Here is a 26,321-nt window from a genome sequence, read left to right as displayed (position 1 = left end):
TACCTCACCGCCGCCATGCCGCCAGCAAGTTGCCAGAGTCCGTAAATGTGTTATCTTCCTCCTCCTTCGGGTTAAGGCTCACCTTCTTACACGAGGGTGTCACCTGTGATCGACGCAGCACCAAAGCAAAACATGAGGCCAACCACTGGCCGCACACCACCACCACACCACCCCACCGCAAAAAAAGGCGAGCACGCCACGCCGCCGACACCGTGGCGGCCGAGGAGGAACCTCATATCTACGGTGCTCATAGCTCAGTGCCCTCCGCGGCGATGTGGGACTTGTTGAATAACCTTAGGTAGGTATACGACCTTAGCTGGGGTAATGACGAGACAGTCATTCGAAGCATCCGAAAACGGTCGTGGTTGTTTTTTATATGTCTCACGAGAGCGCAGCCAGCTCTCGAGACAAACCCACGCGCTCGTGCGCAGCGCTCGCAGACTTGCCCGCCGGCCGTGTGCCGGTAGATACATCACACCCCTTCCTCCTTAGACGTGGGCACCGTACCTGTCCGGTGGTCGACGCGCCCGGGAGCTCACTGGCGTCGCGGTTGACAAGGCAAATCCCACTGTTGGTAATGGGCGAGCGTCGTCGTCTGTGCTGTGCTGTATAGTTGTTTGTTCTGGACCATTCGCGCCCGAATGTGTGCCCTGGCGATCGTGTAAGCTCATGTCCCAAACTGGTGGTGGCGGCTGTGTCTCCCAGCAGCTCGAATTCGGAGCGCGATGTCGAATATGGTTTAGATGTCGTCTGACTTGACCCCGCTCTGTGTCAACCATCCAGGATCGTGGTCCGGCGCGGCGTGCGATGGACCCCGGCATCCACTTTCGCTCGTTTGGGAACTGTCGAATCCACACGGGTTGTCCACGAATAAATTTGTGGATATCGCTGTTTTCTTCAGGCAACTGCTTGAAGAGGGATGACTTGAGTCGATCCAGTGCAGAAGGCAATTCTCGGCCGTACATCATCCACGCAGGAGTCTTGCCCGTTGTTGTGTGCACTGTCGTGTGTTGCTTGAATAGGAAACGTGACAACGCACACGACAGGTCTTCCCTTCCTTTTTTCGATACAGCTTGTTTGAGCTCCTGTACCATCCGCTCAGCCTGCCCGTTGGTTGCCGGGTGGTAAGGTGCGCTCGTGACTGCAATGATGTTGTTCATGCGGTAAAACTTCGCAATTTCTTCTGAGATGAACGCAGCCCCGTTGTCTGAACAAACCTTCTTTGGCACTCCAAATGTGGCGAATAATCCCCGCAGCTCCTTGATTACAGCGCTTGATGCCATGCTGCTAACTACTCGCACCTCCAGCCACTTGGTGTATGCGTCTACAACGACCAGAAATACTTTCCCTTCCACTGGACCCGCAAAGTCCATGTGGAGCGTATCCCAGGCTGTTGATGGTCGTTCCCAATTTGTCATCGGTACTTTTATCTTGGTTTTCTGGTTTGTTTGACATTGGGCACATTCCGCCACATATAATTCAATATCTTTGTCAATTCCTGGCCACCACATGTAACTTCTGGCACAGGCTTTCATGGCCACGATTCCACGATGTCCTGAGTGTACAAGAGTCAAGGACTCAGGCCGCAGAGACGCTGGTATCACAACACGTGATCCCCATATCAAACATCCTCGCTGTGTCGCTAGTTCAGTGTCCTTGTTCCTGAATGGTTGAAAGATGTCTTCCTTAAGGTTTCTAAAATTTCCACTCTGAACTGCGTCGTACACACGGGAAAGAGTAGCGTCTTCTTTTGTCTTGTCTGCTAGTTTCTCGACAGTAATCGGTGGCCTGGTCAACGCTTCCAGCATGAGCACATCTCCGGGAGGCTGTGGCTCGTCGTCGCTTGCCGGTAAAGGTAGTCTGCTCAAAGCGTCTGCATTGAGCAGACGCCACAGCCGGAGTTTGCCCAGGGCGCATGATTGTTTAGGGCTGGCCCTGCGCTCACGACATTTATATTGGCCTTCGTGGTGGTCATGTATAGCGCATGATGATCCAGACTTGTCCCTATCTCAAATACTCTACTCAAGATACTGTATCTTAAATACTTTTTGGAGTATCTTGGTATCTAGCAAATACCTTTGATAGAAAGTATTTAATACTCTATTTAAATTACAATTCCGAGTATCTTGTACTGATTATCTTAAATACATTTTTGACATTCCACCATTTTCCGAGTTTTTCGGAATGAAGTGGGTCGGGCGTGGCACGAGCAAACGTGAACATTCTTTCGAGCAACCGAATCCTGTTGCCAGCTCCGATTAGCTACAGTGGCTTTAACTGAGCTCGATGAAAATATCGCTTTTTTGCCGACTGTGACTCATATTTCAGCCCAAAGTTCGTACAATGAAGGTTCTCCCCTTGCCTTCCCAAAGGCGCCTTTTATTTCTATAGAGTTTCCCCCCCAAAAAAATCATCAAACCAAAGGTTTGGTTTTACGGAAATAAAGATGCACAAGTAGACCGGGAAACGACCTACGAGAACAATGCAGACTTAAGTGTCAAGAAATAACAAATAGAAGAAAATGAGAAGTGGACAGACACAAAAAAGTAGACATTTTTGTTTTGCGTTTTGTATATTTGACCCCGCTAAAGCAAAACGTCGATTTTTTTTTTTTTTAGTTTGACACTTATTGCTTTTGCGAACACTGTCTGTAAGGGAACTTTGAGAAGCAGAGAACAGTACAGGAAACGAACTGCGAGCTGGACGACCTCTCAAAATCCCAAAAAAGCGCCCCCCCTTCCCCCCCCCCCCCCCCCCCAACGCTGAGTGCCTTTCTGAACGCAACCTACTTGAAGAAGGCGCGACCACTGCCGTGGCTATTATGTGGGTTCTCTTTGTTATTCATTCACTCATATCTGTGTCCCAAGTTCGTTTATAGTAAACGAACTTGGGACACGGAAGTATAGGGAATATGTATTGTAGTAAAACGATGCGTCTAAGGTGCGCCGCAGGATGTGATATTCAACGGTGTCACTATTGGCGAAGCGCTCTGACCCGTTTGTCACCCACACCTCGGTGTTTACCCAACGAAAGGCCTATGCACATGCCCACAGGCCTTGTGGGCATGTTCCTGTCATCTTTTTTAATAGAGAGCGGGGCATAGTGTAATGAACAAAATACCAACAAATAGTGAAGTGACGTTAAGTGCCGGATCTCCCCCGAAAGCAATCGTCAGAGGATGCGAACTTGACCCACTTGGGCTTGTGTGCTAAGCTGGGCAGGGTGCATGCTGCATTGTTCATGCAGGCCGGAGTGGTAACAAAAGAGCCCCTCCTCCCTCTCACCCAAGAACACGAACTCCAGCCGAACGCTGACGCAGCGTTCGGTTAAGTCAGCCGAGCCATTGTATTTGTTGCCCCCTCCATCTAGTTCTAAAGTTAACCGCTTGAGGCGCCACGGTCAGATCTCCTCCCCAATACGCTATAGCTAAAGCGACCTCTTTCTTGTTGTCCCAGAAATGTTTTGTAATATCTGTTAGTGATATTGCCACCTGCGTTGCCCAACTTGGCCGAATGGTTACCGTGCTTGGCTCTCGCGCGGAGACTCCGGGTTCGATACCAGAAAGCCGGACTTCTTTTATTTATTCCTTCAATTTGACATTCTGGTAAGTTCAACAATTTTTTCGTCTGACTGAGTTCGAATGTTCTACGCGCCGAACTTTTTACACCGAATGTTCCAGAAACCCACGCGGGTACAAAAGGTGCTCCGAGTGACGGTCCGGAATCAGTCTGGCCCCAGCGGTCGATCCTGTTGTTTCGCCGACATCGACGCCTGCTACGTTAGCCTTTCTGTCTTTTGTTTTGGGAACAAGTTCGCCCCATTAAACGTTTAGTTTCTTCAGTTATTCGGCGCCTCATAATTTATCATTCGTGACAATATTTTGCTCCGACTGCATAAAATAGCCCTACGATACTTTTTTTTTTTCGTTTTGTGTTGTTGCGTGCTAATAAACCATTCTGATAACCCAGATTTACGTAGTTTCATAATTGTCGTTGTCAATGACGTCGATACAAGTTAAGCAATGCGGAAGTATCTTCAAAAGTAACTGAAATACATTTCTAAGTATTTGTACTCTACTCAAGATACTTTACAGTGAAAGTAACTTGAGTAGTATTTTAAATACTTTATGACGCAGGTATTTAGTAACTTAACTACTTTTATCGAGTATTTTGTTCAACACTGAGTGTATCACACGGGTCGCACTGACGTCACATCACAAGCTTTTGACCACCATGTAAGAGGAGGAGAGGGAAGCTGCTTTTGTAAGAATTTTGAGTGACGGGGAGGAGAGTAGCGACGTCTGTGGAAATGCGGGAGGCACAAAAGAGGATCCTGATAAGAGGGGAGCTTTTTCTTCCCCTTTTCTCTAGTGTTCATTGGAGCGCTTTTTGAATGACCGTCACGGGCAGCAGTTTCTGCTACCGCCGAAGTGAGTACAAAAGCTGTCAGCTCGGGCGATCAGAGGCGGATTCCAACGTTCTACGGAAAAACACGAACAAGGCAACGCAGCGACGGGCTTTGGCACCTAGGATAACAAACAAACAAGCTTACCTGTATCAAACCACCGGAGTGAAGCCAGTTAAGATTATGAGTCACTTATCTTCGCGGCGGATTCAAGTGACAGACGTGAACATGACGTTTCTTCGCTGACCTGCGAGCTGCAGCGCTAGAACTACAGCGCTTAGGACGGCACACTAGAGACGACTGCCATCTCGCTTCTGAAGTCACCGACGTCACGTCAGCGTCGCGTTGCGAGTGGTTACCGCTTCGCGGTTCGCGAAAGCGGTTGGGAGGAGTCGGTCCCAAAGCGGTTGGCAAAAACGCGTTGAAAACGCGGTTGAAAACGCGCGGATCCGCTTCGCGGTTGCGAATCTGCTTCTAGTGTGAACGGACCACAAGGTAAACTTATGAACCGGTTTGGGCCTGTTCGCGCTTGGTGGAACCGGTAACCGAACCGAAATTAGGTTTCAATGACTGAACCCGAACCGAACCGGAACAAGATACAAAACCGCTGAACCCGAACCGGAATTATGCCCGGTTCGACACCCTGGTTACAACCGAAAACGCACGAGGCTGCCACAAAAGAATGGTTTATTTTTGTTGCCGAGCCCTCGTGTCAAATATGAAAGGAAAACAAATGAAAGCCGAAGGGCACTGCAATTTATATAAGATATAAATATATAATAAAACATAAAAGGGAATTCACAGAATCACAACGGGCACTGCCTGCAGTACAGGCATAGATCGTTTAAACTACAAAACGCACCGCGTTCAGACAGTGGTTTCAAGTTCCTTTCAGAGAATGCTTCTGCAGTCAAATCGTTTTGTACATGGGAAAGGCAGAGCTCAATAACTCGTTGAGATTGCGCGCACGGGAAAACAGGTGCTTGTCTTTACAAAGTCACACAGCAGAATTAACTTCAGCTCTTCGTTTTCTGCCATGTCATGGACGGATCGCAAAAGCTGACCAAAGCAAGCCGTGTCTTATTCAGATTCGCTGGAAACTATAAACGCGCGGACGGTCCTCAAAAAAAACTTCCAAAAAAGAAAAAAAAAAAAAAACTCACAAAACCAAGCATACTATTTGGCTTCTATGTTGATTTATATTTAGTGTACAACGCTGTCAAAGCTGCTGGCGCGAGCATGGGCTTTTATCTCGCAGATTATTGCACGCGTTCTTGCGCCAAACGGAATTATAAATAAAGTCATGCGCTCGCGCCAGAAGCTTTGACAGCGTTGTATACTAAGTATCAAACGAAGTATACCTCTTCGTTCGCAACCTAGAATAATCTCCTACCGCTTGTCACAGCACATTCCATTCGCCTTTCCAGCCTAAGGCAGGCCAGGTTTAAGCGTTAACAGAATCCGACGTTGCTCTCGGCATCGCAGGCTGCCGCGTCTTCCCAAACGACACCTCGATCTCTTCCAACGTCTTGCCTTTCGTCTCTGGAATGAAAAGCAGCACCAGCAAAAACCCTAGCGCCATGTTAGCGCCGTAGAACCAGTACAAACCGTCGTTACCCAATAAGTACATCGCGGAGTGATACTCTCTCAAGATCAGGGCGCCACACCCGAAGTTGAAGGCGGTCGAGATGCCCGTCGCGAAGCCCTTGATGTTGGGCGGCAGCATTTCGCCCATCAACATCCACGGCAACGGGCCCAGCCCCACAGAATAGCCCAGCATGTACACGCACAACGCCAGCAGTGGCAGCCAGCCGTACGCCGCGACGAAGCTCGGCCCGACGCTGTCCTTGAGGTGGTAGAAGGCTCCCAGGGTAACCAGGCTCAAGCAGGACACGCTACAAGAAAATAGCAGAAGTATCTTCCGGCCGAGACGATCGATGAGCAAAGTGGCCAAGACCCCACACGCGACCTGCACCACGCCGACGATAATGGCACTGTCTGCGGACGCTATCGTAGACCCCGCCGTCTCGAAGATGTCTTGGGTGTAGAACAGTACAATGCTGATGCCGGAGAACTGCTGGAGGAACATACCCAAAAGCACGCACAAGAAGGGCTTGTAAACGTACGGAAGCTTGAAGGCGGCCAGTGAGAACGCCTCAGGGACGGACGAGTGGGACTGCAGCATCTCGAAGCTCTCCTTGGCGCCGTCGCCTTCGTAGAACTGCAAAGACCTCATGGCTTCCTCCGAGCGCCCAGAGTGGAAAAGCCAGCGGGGAGACTCCGCTACCTCGGGCATGGTGAGCACGTTGATGACTGTAGGGACCATGCACGCTGTGGCCAGCCATCTGTAGTCGAGCCACTTGCCCAGGACATACGCTAGGAGCACTCCGGAAGTGACGGCGATGGTGCAGATGGTGTTCAGGATGCCCCGGATGTGGGCGGGGCTGACTTCCGACACGAAGACCGGTACCACGAGTGCCGTGATGCCCGTCGAAAAGCCGGTTAGTGCGCGGCCGGCGAACATTAGCCCCGGATTGGGTAGCATCTCGATGAGCAGGAAACCCAGGACAAAACCCAGCGCAGCGAAGAGGATCGTGTCCTTCCGGCCGATTCTGTTAACGAGCTGTCCTGTAAAGGCGAAGAATGGATATCGTGGGCTTTAGTGACATATCGCTGACACCTTAAGAAATCCGGGGCGCGGCGAGACCCGGCCCAACATCTTACAATCACTCCCTAAACATTATCTGATAACGGCGCCCAAGAACGAACCACGAAGCAAGGTGCAAAGCTGAGCCTGATTGGTTCTTCCTGATAAAATCTATAACGATGCAATAAAAGAAGGGCCAACAAACGGGATACCTCGCTTCTTTTCTCGTTTTTAGGCGTTGGTTCTATTTTATAACTATACTTATACAAAGGCAGGTGGTTATCCATAGACGACGTAGATAACTTACCAATCATTTATACATTTATTTGATTAATCTACTCGCTATTCGTCCCAACTTAAAGTATCGAGGTAATTGAAAAAAACGTAAAGCTTTACGAGTATAGCGTTATGGCCGATTCCGATGCTCCGCTTTATACTTGTAATTCTAGACCTGCAACGTTTTCTCGCGCAGCACAAAAAAAAAAAAAAAAAAAAAGAAAAAAAGTTGCAGGAGTAGCGGCAATTGCAAGATTGCAAGAAAATTTGCACCATGTAAACCCGGCTTTACTTGTTGCCACGAGCACCGCGTAATGTCCAAGTCTGGACGTGTGCGGCCTGCGGTAAACTACCTCCTGCGAGTCCTCCGAAGAGAGCTCCGATCGTGACGAGCGATCCGAACCAGTCCCCCTGGCTGTCGCTGAAGGGCATCCGGCGTCGGATGTCCGGCAGGGCAGGCGACGAGTAGCTTAGCGTCAGGCCGAAAGACAGCGCCGCCATGCAGGCCGAGCTCACCGCCAGGTACAGGCGCACCCGGCCCCGCCGTCCATGCGAATCGGACTCCGTCAGGGCGGTTGTGTCGTCCATCTGGAACCGGTGATCCCCTGCGGAGGACGATCGAAACAAAGAAAATCTATTCACTTCGCCAGAAGTGCGGTGCTTGCAGCGCGTCTCCGACTGGTTTGTTTACCGCAGGGTGTCGACCCGAAACTAAACCGTTATAGTTAGGCGAAGCGACACTGAACCGAAATCGTCGTCGCCATCTTAAAAGGAAACCCCAAACTGAACCAGAAAAAAATATATATATATTTAACGGTAACCGGTTAAAAAATGGTTCCGCCAAATATTTCTATTTTTTTATGTTAATACTACGAATTGAATATTTGAGAATAAAACAAATAGGAGCTGTATCGTATTTAGCTATCAAATCGCCAAACACAGAGTTATCAATGTATAGACGCTTTACGCACGCGCCAGATTACAGCCGCCATTGCCGACCTTCTCTTGTCTTACCAGGATGCCGAGCCAGTGAAGTGGGCGTTGATAAGCCTCCACAAAGGTCAACGCTGAGGAGAAGGACGCAATAAAACCTAAAATGAGAATGACCTGACCTTCAATGGCAATGATGAAGTGAAGTAATCGGAATAAGAGTAAACAGAAACTGAAGGTCAGTTATGGCGGCGCCCATGCACAGCTACTGCAAAGCGTCTATAAGAAATGGTGGCCATTCGTGGCGTTTTTTTGTTGGCATTCTGATCAATCATGTCAGCGTCACATGATATCATGCGGCGTGGTCTTGTGACATCATGGCGTCAAGTCGGAAATTGTGAAAATGAAAGCCTCGGCAAACATTCGAGTAGTCGGTTGTGACCAATTAAAGACGAGAATAGCCGAACTCTAACGCCGTATTCACACTGGCGGTTGAACCGCGTCTGCCAAGTTGCGGACGCAGTTCACGGTTGCTTAAAGGAGCGATGCAACAATTTTTGTACTTTGCGCAAATATCGCTTAAAACGGATCCCTAACGTTAATGACCTATGAAACACGCGTTCGTTTTTCACTTCACGCAATAGAAGTCCCAGAAAAAAATTAAAGAAAAACGAGCAGCGTTCACCCCCTCAACTCGCAGCCAGAACAAGCGGCCACGCGATCTGGAGCCGATTATTGGGTGGTTGTGTGTGTGTTTATACAGCCTAGAACTTGGTCTGCCTCACATGGGCGACGAGTCTCCCAGCTGTAGATGAGAAATTTAGCCAGTGCGGCACAGCCGCTAGCCTGGGGTCTTTAACGTGCACCACGCAGTAGTGATACACGACCGCACGCCGGTACGATGCTCATCCAGATCGAAACGGGCAGGGGTGGGGCTCGAACCCAGGATCCCTGGGTTCTGCAGCGCGAGCTTTCGCTCCACGTGCTCCGTGGAGCCGATTATATGCCGCCAGTGTTGATCATAGCCACACGCTGGGGTTGGCAAAGCGCAGGACACGCGCCGAGTTCCAGACATTGTTATGGCTCGGCTGTCGTCGTTGCAGCAATTGGACACGGGTCACTACCCGAATGCTTCTCGAGCTAGCAATTATCACGAGCCCAAGTCGAGTGCCCACGCAATGCTCGGGTCCCAATCTATGAACCGCATTCAAATATCGTCACTTGGGTGTACTGCGATCCCCACGTTACGTCATCAAATTTTGCAAGAAGAAGAAGAAGGTAAGGGCAGGAGGAGAAAACAGAGAGGTTAACCAAGGCGGCCTGCCTCGGTTGGCTACTCCGAGTTGGGGAAGGGGATGAGGGGATAAAAGAAGGAGGAAAGAGAAAGTAGAGGAGATAAAGGTAACATACTAGCACTCTCGTTAACACTGTTAAGGGCAGAATGAATAAATAAGGGAATGCCGCAGTTTCCAATATGACACTAAAACTAAGAGACTGAAAGTCTGTGCTGGATTGTCACCAATGTTCACCCAAAACACTCCGAGTGTTTGTACGCGCCAGTCCGAAGTTCAGTTGCACACATGTAAACTTACAAGAATTATAAAACGAATAGTCCTCTATACGACAACAAATAATCAACAGTAGATAACTTTTTACAAACAGAACTCGAGACGAGTTTCTGATAAAAATCGCAGAAGGGCGTTTGCGGCCTTCTCCTCTTTAAGTGGTGAGCCCCAGGCCCCTAGTATTTTGGACGTAGTAAATGGCCGGTCGTCTAGATGTGAAAGAGAACTCTTTAGTTCTCTTTCTGCATCGTAAAGTGCACATTCACATAATAAATGAGGTATAGTTTCCACACAATCACATCCCGGACAGTTCGGATTGTGTGTTTTTCCGATTCGGTGCAGAAATTCCTGTGTGTAGGAAACGCCCAGACGTAATCGGTGTATAACAGCTTCTGTTCGCTTGGGTAGGTTACGTGACACACGGTATGTTAGGTCAGGATCCAGTAGATATAGAGGAGGGTAATGGTGTGCAGAGCTCTTTCAGAGACTTTGTGTTGCATTTCGGGCGTGGAGATTTATCAATGAAGTGACGTCACTTCTGGAGTAGAGTATTTCGACGTTCGGGAATAAAGTATGCGCGGAAGTCGCAGCACCATCCGCAGCTTCATTTCCAGGTATCTTGCAGTGTCCAGGAATCCACTGGAACTCAACAGAGTGCCTCCTATCAATACATTTCTGAAGATGGCATAAACGTTCGAAAATAATTTGTCCATTTTCACTTCGTCGCAGGTATGTGCAGATGCTTTGGAGTGCAGGCTTATGGTGAATTCGCGTGGTCGCCTCTCTCCTCTGACCTCGATTCAGCAGAGCGCCCCCTCCTCGCCGCCAGAGCTACTCTGGATCCTTTTCAGCCGATCACAACTGCTGGCTTCAGAGCGCTCCGAGATTCTCAGACCACTCACGGAATTAATATTTCTTGACATTGGTAATACATTAAAAACAACACGATCTTACAGCGTGCGGTGGACGATTGAGCAAAATTTACGCTCGCAACGTGACGAAATAACTGTTGTGACGTAAATTTTTTTACGCATCGGCATGCAAAGAAAAAAAGAAAAAAAGAAAACAGCAGTATGCGAATTGATTTTCGCAGAACGGAACGAAAGCCAACGCTTGGAAATAGTTGTCGACTCATCGCGTTTTCGTCAGTGAACGCGCTGCGATAACGGTCATGCCTACGACCTTAGCCTCCTCTATACGGAGAAAGCCTGGCGCGTCGCGTGAAAAGACGGCCGCCGTAAATGGGAAAGGAGGGGCGGAGAAACGGGAGCGGAGAGAACCTTGCCCGCTAGCGCCACAAAAGGGCGAGCGGCCAAACGCAGAAACAATCTTTTTTTTTTTCTCACCTTTCTTGTCGCTATCGTGGAGAGGAGTAACTCAACGTCCACCCTTTCCCGTTTCTCCCTGCGCCCTTTCGAATCGCCGCGCCCGTTTCTCCCGGAGTACAAAAACGACGGTGACGAAAACACAAAAACAAGCGTGGTTCGGGGAGCGGCCGCTCATGACCCAAGCGCTCGCTGTCTAGGTCTCCCTTTCTGCTCTGCGCTACCATATTGGTCACCGTTCGGCGCGCTCCTCCTCTCCTTTTTCCTGCGGCCGCGCGCTCTATGGCTCCGTCGTTGAGGTGCAGGCAAATATAAAATGGTTAATAAACCGCATTTTTCTCACGGCAAAATATCGCGCAAGCATTGCCATGTGACACAAATCACGGTGCATTATATTCGGCTCTCCCTTTATTTTACAACACAAACCTTTGAACGCACTTTTACCAAACCTGAAAATTTCTTGAAGCGATCACAAAACCCGGTAAAACAGCGGCGAGCTCTGCGAGCTGTTTCTTCGTCGATTAGGCTTAGCGGATTCACCGCCGTGAGATGAACGATTTCGTGAAAGCACTGGGGATACTTCACACGTCGACTTTTCCTGTTACGGTCGCAAAGGAATGTCGTCCCGTCCGTCGTAATCCTCGCACCGTCGAATGCACAAGCACTTTGTAGAACCACATATCAATCGCCGTCATGCCGTACCCCGCACACCACCACAGACCGCTGCCGGCCATCGTCAACAAAACCACGTGATCCCCGTCCAAGTACCACGTGACGCCTGCGCCGCTCCGCACTCCGACGGCTACAGACAGAGTGCCAGGGAGCGCTCTGAGAGGGAGAGGCGCCCTCGGAATGAACCACCCGATCAGGCCACAGCACTCTCTCTCAACCACGCGATCTCGCGCGCTCTGCAAAGAGCGCTCGAGAGCGCGCGGAAAGAACCACGCGAATTCGCCATTAGAATCTGTAAACACCGGCCATGCCTGAGGTGGCTTTGTCAATATAAATCGAAGGGCTTAATGAAGTCCTACAAGTTCAGCCGCTGATGAAGATGTCTTGTGGCTAAGTTTGAAGTTTCTGGTTGTGACATACGATGGAATCACAATGCTTGCGGTAGAGCTATTTTTGACACATGATCCGTCCGTATATATGTGAGTTTTTGACGCGTGTAAACAGGTAATGGTGGATAAAGTGAGTTGCTTAAGCACTAGCAATGGTGTATTTGATTTCTTCTTGATGCCTTGAATGTCAAGTTTCACAACGGGGAGAGGGAGTCTCCATGGAGGTATAGTTGGAAGGTTAAGCGAGCCTATATCATCAGGGATGTATTGCTCCATTTTTGATAGTGCTCTTGAATACTCTGAGTGAGGTCGCTTATAAGTAAGATCAGCCAGTAAGTGATGACTATGATTAGTAATATGTCTTAGATGAACTCTCAATGTATCTCATATCTCATATCATATCAATGTATCTCAATCTCAAATTTTGCAAAGGAGAGATTGAATGAAAATGATTGCTTTTGTCTTTGAAATTACACCGCAACAAAGGGGTTTCTTAGCCAGTGGTGTTGCGTGTGAGTATCATTGAGTCCCAGGTGTGCCAGTAAGCTCGTGTAAAGTGAAAAACATTCCAATTGAATATCGTTGCACCGCTCCTTTAAGATCCAATACAATTTCACGCGCGTTTAATAATGAAAACGAGTAAATCCGCTTCGCGGTTACGATTCAAACTCGGGGCCCGAAGGCATTATACAGGGGGAGAGCAGGTACAAAAAGATGGGAGGAAAAACTGCAACAAATTAGCGATAGTAATAAAATAATAAACAAACAATCAAACAGGTCGTGGATCATTGAAAAAAAAAAGGGTAGTGATAGCATTTCGAAATAAATTAGGGTCAGTGATGGTGGCAAGTAAACCGGGGAGGTGGAGCCATTCTTGGGCAGTGCGAGGAAGAAATGATGAGTGAAATGCATGCAGTTGCTGTTTACAAACGTGAACCGCTGCTGGCGTCCCAAGAGACTTTCGGTCGCTCCGTTTTTGCGAGCCTGTCGAGCTTGCTTATGTCATCGGTGCTAGAAAGCATAAATGCTACACGGACAACAAAGTTGGAGATTTAGCGAGGACCTTCGGCTGTACGATTTCACGTCTTGGGAGGAGAAAAGGTGGTTTACAGGAATATTCACAAAATTTAAACAAATCTCGCTTTTCTTTTGTTTTTTTTTTTGTTTTTTTTGCTTTTTTGGCGTTATCCTGGAGAATGGACCGATCTCACGAACCAGTTTTTAGTCCGCCGCAGCTGCCGCAATGCGTTGAGGGTATTTTCGTCTTTTTGCACGTGCCCGAACCTCGCTGGAACTCTGCGCGTGCAGAGCGCGAGACGGCACGAGCCGTTTCGGGCACTACCGCCTGCCTCTTGTGAACTGAAATTATGGCGACTACACGCTTGGTGGGATCGGTCTTTAGACAACTGCAAGCATGGCGCCCCGACCGGTGCCCCATGAGTACAGTGTACTAGAATACTTGGGTACCATGAGTACAGTGTACCATGAGTGCAAGCACGTGCAGTTTGCACGTGAACATAGCTTTGGCAAGCTTGAAATTTCACGGGCTTGCATGACATGGCGGCGGCCAGCGATCTTGCTTGCAATCCTCTATACACCCACACGGGGCCCTGACGTCATTCCGCTACAGTGGTGCTACAATTCTGCGCAGCTCGGGCTACAGTGCGCATGAAGCAAAAATATAATTTCGATATCCGTGATCCTGAAGGCCAGATAAAGACGATTGAAGTGTTTTCTCAAGTACGGGACCGCTTCAGTTTCCCTTGACGTTCAGACGCAGCCCAAGTTACGAGCTTATGGGAACAGACCGACAGCGTCAAAACCGCACGCACCATCATGTTGTTCGTAATGCTTTTCTGTGCGTGTTCTATCATCGCGGAAACAATACCAGAAAAGATCTGCTGACTTGCGCTCTTTACGCTGCTTCATTCGTCCCATTACTTCGTAGCGTCGGCCGCTGTTGGATCTGAAGTGAAGGACACACACGTTATCTGTATTATCATACGAGACAATCGCGGAAGCACTTTCGACCTCGGAGTTCGCCTTCCATGAACTGCTGACATCAGCAGCCGCTAACTTAGGCTTTATCGTTGAGTCTTGCCACCATTTTACCGAAACAAAGTGCTAAAAAACAAAGAAAAAAAGAACTGGGATGAGGTTTTGTCAGATTTAGATTCTCATGCGAGTGGGTTTTGTACCGCACTCTCAGAAAGGTTCTGTGTGCTTACTGCACAGCGATGCGTTTTCAACATCCATCTTTAGGGCTCGCAGTTGAGCCAATGCGAACGGCGATACCTAAAACGCTCTAATGGTAATAAAGTTGAAGTGGCAAAAGGGAGGGACGCCTTTTAGACACGGAGATGGCACGATAATTGGGACCCGGCATCGCTCGCCCTTTTCACTGACTGAGCTGATGAAAGGAACGCCAGTGACCGAGGATGCATCGCTACGGTCTGTGCGGAAGGAGCTCGGCAAATGACGCGGCCTGAAATATGTCTCGACCGAGCGATGCGACACCGAGCATGCCATTTCACGCGCTCACGTTGGGCTTGATGTCACATTGCGAAATTTATTTCCAGGTCAAGATATCTTTAAGTGCGATATCATTTTATTTCCGAAGCAACGTAAAAAAAGCCCGCCCCCTTTTTGAAATGCAATGCCGGAGAGATCTTTATGGCCGCAGGCGCAGATAATGGCCTGGCGCTCTGTTTCTCGTTGTCCAGCAACTACTTCGACGACGATTCTTGACGTGGACGACGTTGACTCCTTGTCATCGTCATTAGGTGGAGCCTCTTGGTCCAAGGACGCCACCTAGATCGTCTTCTTTCTTAAGGGCGGCCGTCTCTAACTGCATGGCTGTTTCTTTAGCGGGTTCCTGTTCCCCATACTGGGCAAACGCTGCAACCGGTAGGGTGTACCCAAAGGCGTCGACAACCTCCGTGACGTTAATTAGCAGCTGCGACCGGTCGTCGCTCTCATGAGTCTTTTTTCCGAGCAGCAGTGGGATATGTTGTGACGTAACTGTCGGCTGGGTGTCCATATCGCCCACATCTAAAACAACGTGGCGTCCCGAGTGAAAAAGCCATACGTATGAGAAATTTCTCGCGTCCAATAAACACATATGAATCATTCAAGAAATATAAGAACATATAAGATATATAAGGACATGTAAAAACCAGATAAGAAACTTATAAGAAACTTCTCTCCCAAGTTTCTTATATGGTTCTTATATGGTTCCTATATGGTTCTTACATGTTCTTATATATCTTGTATGATTCATATGTGTCCTGCACTCGCGGCGAACGCCCAACTCTGTCACATCGGATTCACAGTGGTGGACGTCCCGGTTCGAGGACGAGACATTGATACCAAGAGATCTTCAGAAGATGCGGTATCTTTTCGAATGCTACGCCTTTGTGAAGAGTCATGTTAACGTCGGTCTTCCAAGTAATCTGGCAGCCAAATAAACTTCGTTTTGATGCCTCTGACAACCAGTCAGGCTCATATGAAGCCTGGAAACGCTCAATAAAGCAAGCTCAGGCACAGTCCACGAAAACAGAAAACACAACAATTCCGTCAACACAACCTGATCCTTACGTGATGCGCCTCTGAAAACGACGGAAACGTGTCCTGAGACGTATCAGCCAACAGCCCTTTAATCACCAACTCCTCAAGGCGAACAGCAGTAAGCACTGTAACGAGACATATTGAACTGAAATAACGTGTATGACAAGATCAACGAAACCTTCGACCGAAAATCCACTTGAATCCTACTACGATCCCCCTGCTAGGTTCCCACCAACCTCACATACCCACTATAGCTAAATATCTCACTCTACCGGGCTACACACAGCTGATTCAGACACTACAGGATTTGTGCATATCGACACCACTTGCATCAAACTACCCACCCTACACAGGCCCTGAAAATTCCGACAGATCTATCACCTTAGCAGAACTAGACTGGGCCTTGGCACAAAACAAAACAAAATATCAGCTCCCGGGGAGGATGGTGTTACGTACACGCTGTATACTTCGCAACCTCCCCGAGGAGGAAAAAGAACAACTTCTAGCTCCCATCAATACACACTGGTCGGAGGGCACCTTACCCCAAGAGTGGAAATCCTCTTATCACTATGATACCTAAGCCGGGAAAACTCCACTCACTCAGCAAACTTCGCCCAATTTCCTTTACTTGCGTGGGAAAGACGATAGAGCGAATGGTCCTGGACCGCTACCAGGACCATCTGGAAGCCATCGCGTTTTATCCGCATACACTAATCAGATTCCGCCACCACGTATCTACCCAAGGCCTCTTTCTCATCATTCAGCATACCATTCTATCGCCATCTTCTGCTCAAGCGCCCGCCTTCGTCACTATTGATGTTCGTAAAGCATTCGATTACGTCGGCCACGACCACTTACTCCCCTCACTTCGAGCAACAAGCTGCGGACGCAAGCTATACACATACACCATCAAGTTCCTCAGAAATCGCACAGCCAGATTTTGTATAGCTGATGAGACGACCCCATCAATCACGCTCACACGCAGCACCTCACAAGGGGCGGTACTTTCCCCTACCTTATTTAATCGCGGCATAGCCCAGGTGGCAGGACGCCTCCAACAAATCGCCACGTGTCAGATATCTTCTACGCGGGCGATCTCACCCTCTGGTGCATCCACGGGTCACTTCGAGAAGTGGTGTCAACTCTGCAGCAGGGACTAAACATCATTAGTAAATACCTCATACAAACGGGCCTTCAACCTGACCCCGACAAATCCGAACAGCTTCGTCTTGCGGATACCCAGTATCAGCGCTCTGTTAATCATCACATATCTCTACATATCTGCCAAAACCCCATCCCCGAGAGTCCCCTCACGTAAAAATCCAGGCATACATTAACAGGAGAGGACACACCGTGCAAACTTCAATTCAGCCATAAACACACGCCACTCGGTTACTTGCCTGGCACGCAGATTGGTCAAGAAGCATGCAGCGAGCAAACTAGTTCACGCATTAGCGCTAAATAAGAATCTATTCTATAGCAAATTTTACACACACACACCAACAACTCACCAAACTGCAGCATTGAACACCCTAGGCAAGGCCTCCCTGAACCTCTCTCAATCCACCCCCAAACAGAAACTCTACGATACGGGACTATTTCCCCCCCCCCCCCCCCCCCCCCTCATCTCTCTTCTGCACCTACATCGGTATCGACAAATAGCCGGCCTCTCGGAAACACCGCAGAGTAGATAGATCCTTGAGCAGGCAGGACTTTCTCCCATTGACCTTCCCCTACATATACCTACCCAACCCTCAAACCTGCGCTTTGCCCCCGCACCTCGCCACATGTCCCCGGGGGCGGACATAGACGATGGACGCCGGAGGGCGCACGCTAGCCATCACAACCCATCCTTTCACACACAAATCATAGCTTATTCTGATGCGTCCGTCTTGGAGACAGGAGCCACGGGAACTGGGGCATACGCAAGCTACACACCACAATCCCCAACCTCCCAAGTTGACACCAGCGGTCCATATAGCAGCCTCCCCAATGCCATCACACTAGAATTCGTTCCCCATCATACACGCTATACAAAATTTTAAAGCTAATCACTTGACAGAAATCTGCCTGGTAGGGTAAAAACTTCGAAAATTAAAGAAACTCGAACCAATTCTAAAAAAACTAGGCGCCCCTAGTTTTTACGGATTGGTTGGAGTTTCTTTAACTTTTTATACAAGATTTTGTCCAACTGACTCGCACATCCGAATACACGGTCTATACGGACTCACAGGCTGCCATTCGCGCCTTCCAGCAGCCCGAAATCCCCTCAGATATCCGAGCAGGCCTTGAAGCGGCTTTATACACGCTTCATCCTCGGACACACTTCGGTGGATCCCAGGTCATGCAGGGATTGCAGCTAATGAGCTGGTTCATAAACTTGCCCTCGAAATGCATATCCGGGCACCTGGTAAAACCTGGCATAGCCCACCGACAAGCGACGAGGCTTTGATCTACAAACGTTCAATCAAATCTCACAAAAGGCAGCTCCGCAACTCTCAGCGACGCCTACCTCGGCCCCACCATAACCTCGATGTCGCGCAAACCCAAATCATTAGAAATATCAGAACAAATACCCTTCGAACTCCCGCTAAACTCTACAACTTTCGACGCCGTACCGATCCCTCCTGCCCTATATGCCAATAAAGAACATTGCCTTTTACAGTGGCCGGTTGCTGTATCTATACCCCATTCCTTCCTAACCCCCTCCCACCACCTGTAGTGCCTGGCTACGTTAGAGCATCTAGAAGATCAAACGGCCTTGGTTTACCAAGCCATGGGCATTTTTAACACTTAATTTTTGTTGTTTATTAAGTGCACCCCCCCCCCCCCTCTCTCTTTTTTTTATCATTTTGATGTCACGGGCGTCTGGATCAACAGGGAGTGAGTGCTGATGGCTTCCAGTTATTTTGCGACGTGCATTCCACATCAACATTGTCTGCCTTGGCAGAATAAATCTAGATCTGAGTTTTTTTTGTTTTTTTTTTATAATAAAGCAATACATCAACCCTAGTTACAGGAAATAAATGAAACTTAAACAGAATAAACTATAATAGAAAATAGAAATAGCTAAGTACACCTGGAATTCATACATATCTCAGAGGGTATTGCGATGCTCGACCTACCTAATTTGAATAAGCTTTAAAAATTACGTAAACACATAGTTCACATTTTTTTTATAATTGCCTAAATTTTCTTTTTGGTCATTGGATCCTATTTATTCATTTTTGATTGGTTTAAACCTGTTATGCCATTTAACGTTGCAGGTTAAGAAACACGCATTTTTAAAAACAAATTTATATGCTCTCACTTAGAAATTGTAAAATGTAAATTGTCTTGGCAGCCTATTTTTGTGAGCTCGTATAGAGCATGCGCTCCAAACAGCGTCCTCAAATATTGCGTCCAGTGAATACCCCCTATAGACGCTTTGCATTTGTGCCAGATTATAGCCTTGCTGACCTTCTCTTGTCTTACCGAGATACCGAGGCACTGAAGAGGCCTTTGACGAGCCTTCACCAAGGCAAATGCTGGGGAGAAGGATACACTCGAATCTAAAATGGGAATAACCTGTCCTGCTGTGGTAATGATGAAGCGAAGGGATAAAAATAAGAGGAAACAAAAACTGAAGGGCGGTTATGGCGGCGCCCATGCACAGCCGCTCTAAAGCGTCTTAGACCTTTTGCGAAATTCCCCAAGCACGAAGGAGCACGCTACGAGTCTGCACGTGCACCGGCGTCTGCAGCAGTAAATGCTCCCAAGCAAAAGCCTAAAACAAAATCCATCTTGCACGTGCGTTCGTCAACGTCTTATTTTGGTTATTCACTTGTGAGCGCGTGCAACTCGTAGACCTGCATTTCCAGCATTCTCCTCGATGCTCGGGTAATTAAGAGTTGCGCCGAGGAACTGATGTAGAGGAGGAGCCGAGAGCTAGCGGGGACGTCAGGACGGCGAGCTCTGATTGGAACGATTAGTGGGTAGACCTAAAGCTATAGCTGCCTCTGTCTCCACTGCACTCGTCGGAACACGAGAGAACACGAAACGCCGGATTTTGGCTTTCGCATTCGAATGCGTTCGACTATAACGCAGTGGAGTCAAAGGCAGCCTTTGTCTCCACTGCATTTCGACTGCACTGCACCATCTCCGCTCTACTGCACTACACTGCACTGTGTTGCACTGCACCATTTGTTAGCGACGGTGTTTGGTTTACTTGATTTTATTTAATTAATTATTTTATTTTGTTTATACGAAGGTGATATGGGGCTGATCATATTATTTCAGTGGAAAAGAGTGAAAAAATACGAAACGAAAATGTGTGTGGGAAGAATGCAAAAGAAATCAGTTTTAGCAACGTACAGTTAACAAAAACAGGATATAAAGAAGGAACAAGTGTTTGACAATTCACGGGGAAGCTCTCTACTGTTTGAGGCGAAAACGTGAGTGTTAAGGAAAAATAGATATGGAGCTAAATTTCAAGAGATAGACACATATGTGCCGTATGCCACGGTGAAAGCGAGACGCTAGAACGTGTGGTTTTCAAGCGCAGGGGGATTTTGTCCTGCTCTCCCTAAAGGGGTAACCGATTTGGCGAGAGCACTGGGCTTGGCTGGCGAGGGCGAAAGAAAAAATGAACAAAGGATTATATTAAAAAAAAAAAAAAAAGTCCGTTAGAAGATTGGCAGTGAGGGTCCAAAAAAACGTGATATTAGAAAAAACAAATTGCAGCGAAGCACCGCAGGAACAGTACCGTTTTTTCTCTCGGCCTCGTCGTCCGCTCTGCCGATCGCTGTGATTGACTCTCCCAGTACCGAATGAGAAAGTGCGCGACGCCCGCAGTCAGCATCGCGAGCTGATTAACCGATCATACAAAAGTCACTCGATGGAAATGACATTAGGGAGTTCTAGAATAAGGTGCCTCCCCGCTTTTACTCCCCCGAACAGCTTGGGGCGCCGCACAGCCCATGCGGAGAACTTCTGCGCTTGCGCAATGCGACGCTCCATGCTGTTTTTGGGGACCAAAATCTTTGCAGCCCCCCCATTCTAAAACTCTCTATTAACATTGACGTGTGACAGAGGCGCATCGTGGACAACGGTGTAAGCGAGATATCGAGCTGAAGTTCGCTTTCTGCGTTGGCGCCCAACAGCAGAGAGCAAGAAAACAATAGATGAAACTGAACCGTCGAAGAAACAAGAACACACAACAGAAACCCGTCAAACGAAGGGAGAGACTGAGCAGTGCGGAGCACATATATCTTCCAACTCACAGTCACGGGCTACCAAGTGATCGACGCTTGCTTCACTAACGTCCAAGTTGGCGAATCCGTAGTAGCGCACAACGTGGCTTCAAGCTCCCCCAAAACTTGCACCGCGAGCGACGCAGAGACTCAGAAATCAGAAATCTGGGCAATCGCAAGCTTCTGTCGCCCGTATCGATGACGCCACGCAATTTTGCTTGAAACAAGAGATATCTGCTCACGATATTGGACAAACTTAGATAAGCTGGACAGGAAAGACGCCAGCTGGAATGGCTGCGAGCGAAGTGCGTTCCGTCACAACGTGTGTTCATGCGATAGACGGAACCGTGGACTCCCCGACGAACATCCCAGAGTTCTCCCACCCCCGCCGATAAGACTTCGGGGTCAAGCCAGCATGCAGTTTGCACGCGCAGTCAAAACACAGGGTAAAGGCCGGTTTACTCACTTGCGACAGGTTACGCCCAAGTGCTTCAAAGGCGCACTGACAAGTCAAAATCTTTTTTTTTTTAATTATCCGAAGCGATTGAAAACCGATGCCTGGACATTACCCTTAAAATCCGAAACTTGAAAACTCAATATTTGTGAAGTAAAAAAAAAAAAAAAAAAATTCCAAAAGCCGATTTTGAAGTTTCCGCGCGATTCGCGCCAGTCCAGTGACGTCAAAGGTTGTGCCGTCCTGCAACTCGAGTTTCTCTCACGCCACCGAACCGTCCCGACCCGGTGTCGTGTTCGCCCGTGTCCCGCGATCAACAGCTCTTCTCCGTGCGTGACGCCTATCGCCGTGAGCAGACGACGCTTAACTTTCGCGTTACAACTTATTTTAGGGCCCTTTCAGCGATATCGAAATCTTTGAAACGGCGAGAGGTTGAAGAGAACGCGCAGTAGACTTTTGTGAGCGACGTGAGGGGCCAGGTCGCGCCGGTTCTGCGTGAAAGGCTGCCCCGGCAGAGTTACAAACGAAACTACGGTACACAGACACCAAAAGCAGTTGTTTTGACTGTTCGACGATTTCCTTTTCAATTTCCTTTCCTTTACTGAAGCTTTTCATTTTTTAAACCATGAACTATTATTGAACAAGCTGGAAATATTATGGAATTCGTGGAGAAGCTTTAACTCTTCTTGGATCCTATATTCAATTGTGGAAATTTCATTTCCACAATAAAAACGGTAATATCCGGTGTACCTCAAGGCAGCATTTTAGGGCCTTTTCTTTTTAATACTTATGTGAATGATATCGTGAACATTGACCAGACCACTAAATTTGTTATATATGCTGACGATGCGACGCTTCTTTTTACTGCTGATGAGGCACATCAACTTACATCTATGGCCAACACAGTACTACATAAACTAGGAATATGGACCGATAGAGACTCTTTAAAAATATATACCAATAAAACAAAAGTCATGATATTTAGGCCGAAAAATAAAGTTATTTCTCCATCAGAACGCATTTATATAAACTCAGTAAATATTGAATAGGTTGACTCATTCAAAACGCTTGGAGTTGTTTTCACAAAACATGTCATGGGACCATCAAATTGAGTACTTAAAAAATAAATTAGCAAAAGTTGTAAATCTGGTATATCAGAATCCATATATATTTTCGAGCTCAGCGTTCGCAATCGCGTTAAAAATATGTTTTACGAACGTCGTTATTAAATATTAAAGAAATTTCGTTTAGAAAGCTTCTAAATTTCATAATCGATTACGCCACAAACAAAATGCAGCAAGCAGGTGAGGAGAGGGAGACAAAAATGCCCAAGATAAAAAGGCGCGCGCGCGCGCGTATAAAAAAATGTTTTGCGTTTTTTTTTTTTTTTTTTTGCGTGCCTAGCTATATTGCACATTTGCATCGTTTTAAACAACAGCGACACACGAAAAAAGCGACCTTTGGGGTGTCAGTGCCCCTCAACGTTACTAGAACATCTCAGTTGGGAAACTGCCATAGAGCCTGCTTTAAAAAAAGTCGCTCCAATCCGTACTCGAGAACCGAGCTAATGGCGATCGCAACGCCGCCATTTCTCCCGCAGCGTCCACTCCGGGAACTGCCCGGCTGCACGTCGAGTCGGGCAAGGGCCGGTGGCGCCATCTCGCAGGGCCATCTCGCAGGGTCATTCGCAGGGCCATCTCGCAGTAGCCATGTAAAGCAGCTTTCACGTTTCAACTCGCCGCTAAAGAGTGGCGCTGTTATCATATTTAGCTCGGTCTCGGTGGACGCCAGCGGTCCAGGTATCAAGGGTGAGTTCCCAACTGAGCGTTAAGCAACGTTGGTGCCCCCCTTTAAAGCCTCTTGGGATCTCTTACGACGGATGGATGGATACGGCTAAACCCTTTAAATCGGTCGGCGGACCGCGACAACTAGCTAGACACACTTGCGCCATCTATTGGGCAGTCGTGAACCGCTTGGCACATCCATATATTTCCTTTTTTTTTTTTTTTTGTTTCAGCCTTTCTTTGTTCACAAAACTAGCTCGAAGAACGGCGGACCCCTATACCTTTGCAGGCGCCCAGCTTTGCATCGGGTACAGCAGCGGCCGTCGAAGGCTTCGTTTCCTCTACGTTCGACGGCATGAGTGCGGCACTGGCTAGGTATACACTCCGTGCGGACAGCTGCTCGGTTGACTGAAAACTCGGTTCTTCGGCGACTTTATTCCCCATGTGCTTCGAGCGATCGGAACGGAAGCCTGCACGCCTGGATATGTTTCCGCCTTCCGAGAAACGAAACGCCACGGATGCATCATCCTCGTTAGCTGTTGTTGAACGCAACTCGAGATACACCGACGGAATCCGAGAGGGGAAAAACGTGCCTCTTGTTAACTATGCCGCGTCACAAAGATTGTGAATTCCATGTGCTTCCGTGTGGCCTTCTTATTGACAGTTTAAATAGAAAACATAAAAATAAAGATACATTTTTATATCCCCGACAGCAAAATGAACATTGCAGGCAATTTAAAAAACGACTATTGAGATTAACCTGCTTTACAATTGCAAAAATATGTAAAAAAAAAGGCTTTTGTAAAAGAAAAAAAAAAAGAGAAAAAAAGAAAAACAAATGTTGCCTTTGCAGATGCAGCTCACCTTTTTTAGAGCGCGACGATCGAATCGAGGGTTCGGAACGTAGTACTTTTGGAACTTAGTACATTGAGAAATTCGAACGTTTTCGCCTTTCCAGGTTACTACGTCTAAAAACGGGGAAATTCTCCACGCGAAAACTTATCAAGACCAAGCCAAACGGTTTGGAAGCTTCGAAACTTTACGAACTTACTACGTTGAGAAATTCGACGATTTTCAAACTTTAGAACTGATTGCGTTTAAATGTTTGACGATTCTCCGACTTCAGAATTTAATGCGTGGCGAAATTCGACAATTTTCGACCTTTTGGAGTACAAAACACGGGTGAACTTGGACCACTGAATAAGCTTCGAAGATAAATTGAATTTATCCAAAGACTTGTTTCAATCGAAACTTACTTGACCTGTTTTAAATAATTAGCAACTAGCATAAGCATAGCAGACCATGCTTATGCTGGAATGAGAAAGATGCGCGAAAGGCAAAAAAAAAAGGTGATATAATAGCCAGAGCACGATAGTTGTCTTTGAAGACCTACTTCGAAAAGTGACAGAAATTTGAGAAAAATTGGAAATGATCAAGTTAGAAACGAAAATTGTAACTGCCGAACTCAAATTTTCAGAAACCTCGAAAGCTTCAAACTTCGCGAATTCGAACCTCAACGTGGTTTGAAGTGTTCGCAATCGACCTGGAACCTCAGGAGATCAGCAGCTGCTCTATTACTTTTTCAACAACGTGCGTTAAAGGGACCATAAAACAATTTTGAAACCGAATTTCATCCACCGCACGCCGTAAAAGGTGTGAAAAGAAAACCAAAACAGAAAAATAAAGAGCAAAAACACAAAAAAAAAAATCGCTATAGAACTTTTTTAGCAAAAGCGGACTCTTTTATACCTTCTTTTCTCCGAAAGCTAGCTCTCTGCCTTTTCACAGCAATGCATCCGCGGTGCCACAGCACGTCAGTCAAATTCACATCGTCTATTGGATCAGAGCCTACCTCATACACAATAATTTGCCCTCGAATGTTTCTTAAAAGTTTTGTTGAAGAATACTTTGAGCCACATTTTGTTGAATAATTAGCGATGTGATGTAAATCGCCAAATATTCTAATGTTCGAAGCTATGCGCCATCTATCGTGTGGTAAGCGAAGCGAGAGAAATAATTAATAATCGGGGTTGCGCGGATATTTACACAGCGTGTTGGTCAGCCATTTCAAAGTTGTGACAGGTCACTCGTGGTAGATGAACAATTTAGCCAGTGCAGTAGAACCGCTAGCCTGGGGTCTTTAACGTGCACCACGCAGTAGTGATACACGACCGCACGCCGGAGCGATGCTCATCCAGTTCGAAAAGCAGGGTTGGGATTGAGCCAAGGATCCCTGGGCATGGTACCCTGGGTTCTGCAGCACGAGCTTCCGCTCCACGTGCTCCCAGCTGGTGTGCGCCAGCCAACCCGGACACCGATCCCCCTATTTCGTGCAAGACAAAGAAGAACTTCATACCAGTCATGCAGGAAAACATGCCAATTGGTCCCGGGGGACGTGCACCCGCTGTTTCTGCTGTGCCATCTCGGGGAAGCACGCTCAAGACAAACGCGGAGGAAATCAAGAACGCCGAGCAGTCTTTGACAGAGCTGAGAGCAAGTAGGATGACATCGAGAGAATTACGTGCTTCGTCAAAGTGTTGATTCTAACTCTGTCTCGTTCTCCCGCCTTGCTCCTGCTGTCCTGTTTCCTGGCACCGGCAGAACTTAGACAGAGCGGAGCTCCTAGGTGTGAGAACTCTATTTACTTTCTCCGGGCAAGCGGTGAGCGAGAATACCACAATATATATATCAGTGTGTGAAACCGAAAAAAATACGGGTTCGGTTACGGTTCAGGTTCAGGTAAATTTATTTTGTTCCGGTTCAGTTCCGGTTCGATTAATTCGATCCGCGAACCGGTTCGCGAACCGGTTCGCAAATTATAAATGACAAATTGCAACATCAAAAGAATTTACAAATAAAACATCTGAAATCAGCACATACGAAACGGGATACATCGTAGTGTAAGGCTCAGGGATTTCTACCAGGAATGGTTTCTTTGTGTTCACTCAAAGGTTACCTCACCGACGTTTACGCATTCGGACTTCATCTAATTGGGTCCGACCCAGTAGCTGTAAAATCCGTGACCTCCTTACAAACCCAGTTACAAGTAGAACTCGCTAACTATCCCGCCACCTCGG

At 47.6% G+C, this 26,321-nt stretch overlaps 2 protein-coding genes across 3 annotated transcripts in view; both read right to left on the bottom strand.

Annotated features, from left to right (window-relative positions):
• Positions 1-488: 488 nt before the first annotated feature.
• LOC115309309 (uncharacterized protein K02A2.6-like) lies at positions 489-1,223 on the bottom strand (the record flags this gene model as incomplete). Its single annotated transcript, XM_029967518.4, has 1 exon — positions 489-1,223. A coding segment is annotated over one exon (735 nt), but the record flags the coding sequence as incomplete, so codon positions are not given.
• A 3,849-nt stretch (positions 1,224-5,072) lies between these two features.
• Positions 5,073-26,321, bottom strand: part of LOC8036169 (facilitated trehalose transporter Tret1) — a 30,938-nt gene continuing 9,689 nt past the window's right edge. The window contains exons 1-3 of one of the 2 annotated variants that reach the window (XM_042290650.1): positions 21,037-21,173; positions 7,681-7,932; positions 5,073-7,032 (exon numbers count right to left, since the gene is read on the bottom strand). In XM_042290650.1, the coding sequence (XP_042146584.1) occupies positions 5,849-7,032; positions 7,681-7,915 (1,419 nt within the window). In that variant the 5' untranslated portion in view covers positions 7,916-7,932; positions 21,037-21,173 and the 3' untranslated portion in view covers positions 5,073-5,848. Of the gene's footprint in view, positions 7,033-7,680; positions 7,933-21,036; positions 21,174-26,321 lie in introns of those variants that run through there. The other variant, XM_040210069.2, reaches the window with a different exon arrangement.

Source organism: Ixodes scapularis, unplaced genomic scaffold, assembly GCF_016920785.2.
Source record: "Ixodes scapularis isolate PalLabHiFi unplaced genomic scaffold, ASM1692078v2 PGA_scaffold0__279_contigs__length_252992795, whole genome shotgun sequence".
Taxonomy (NCBI): Eukaryota; Metazoa; Arthropoda; class Arachnida; order Ixodida; family Ixodidae; genus Ixodes; species Ixodes scapularis.
This window is presented reverse-complemented; position numbering and strand designations above follow the sequence as displayed.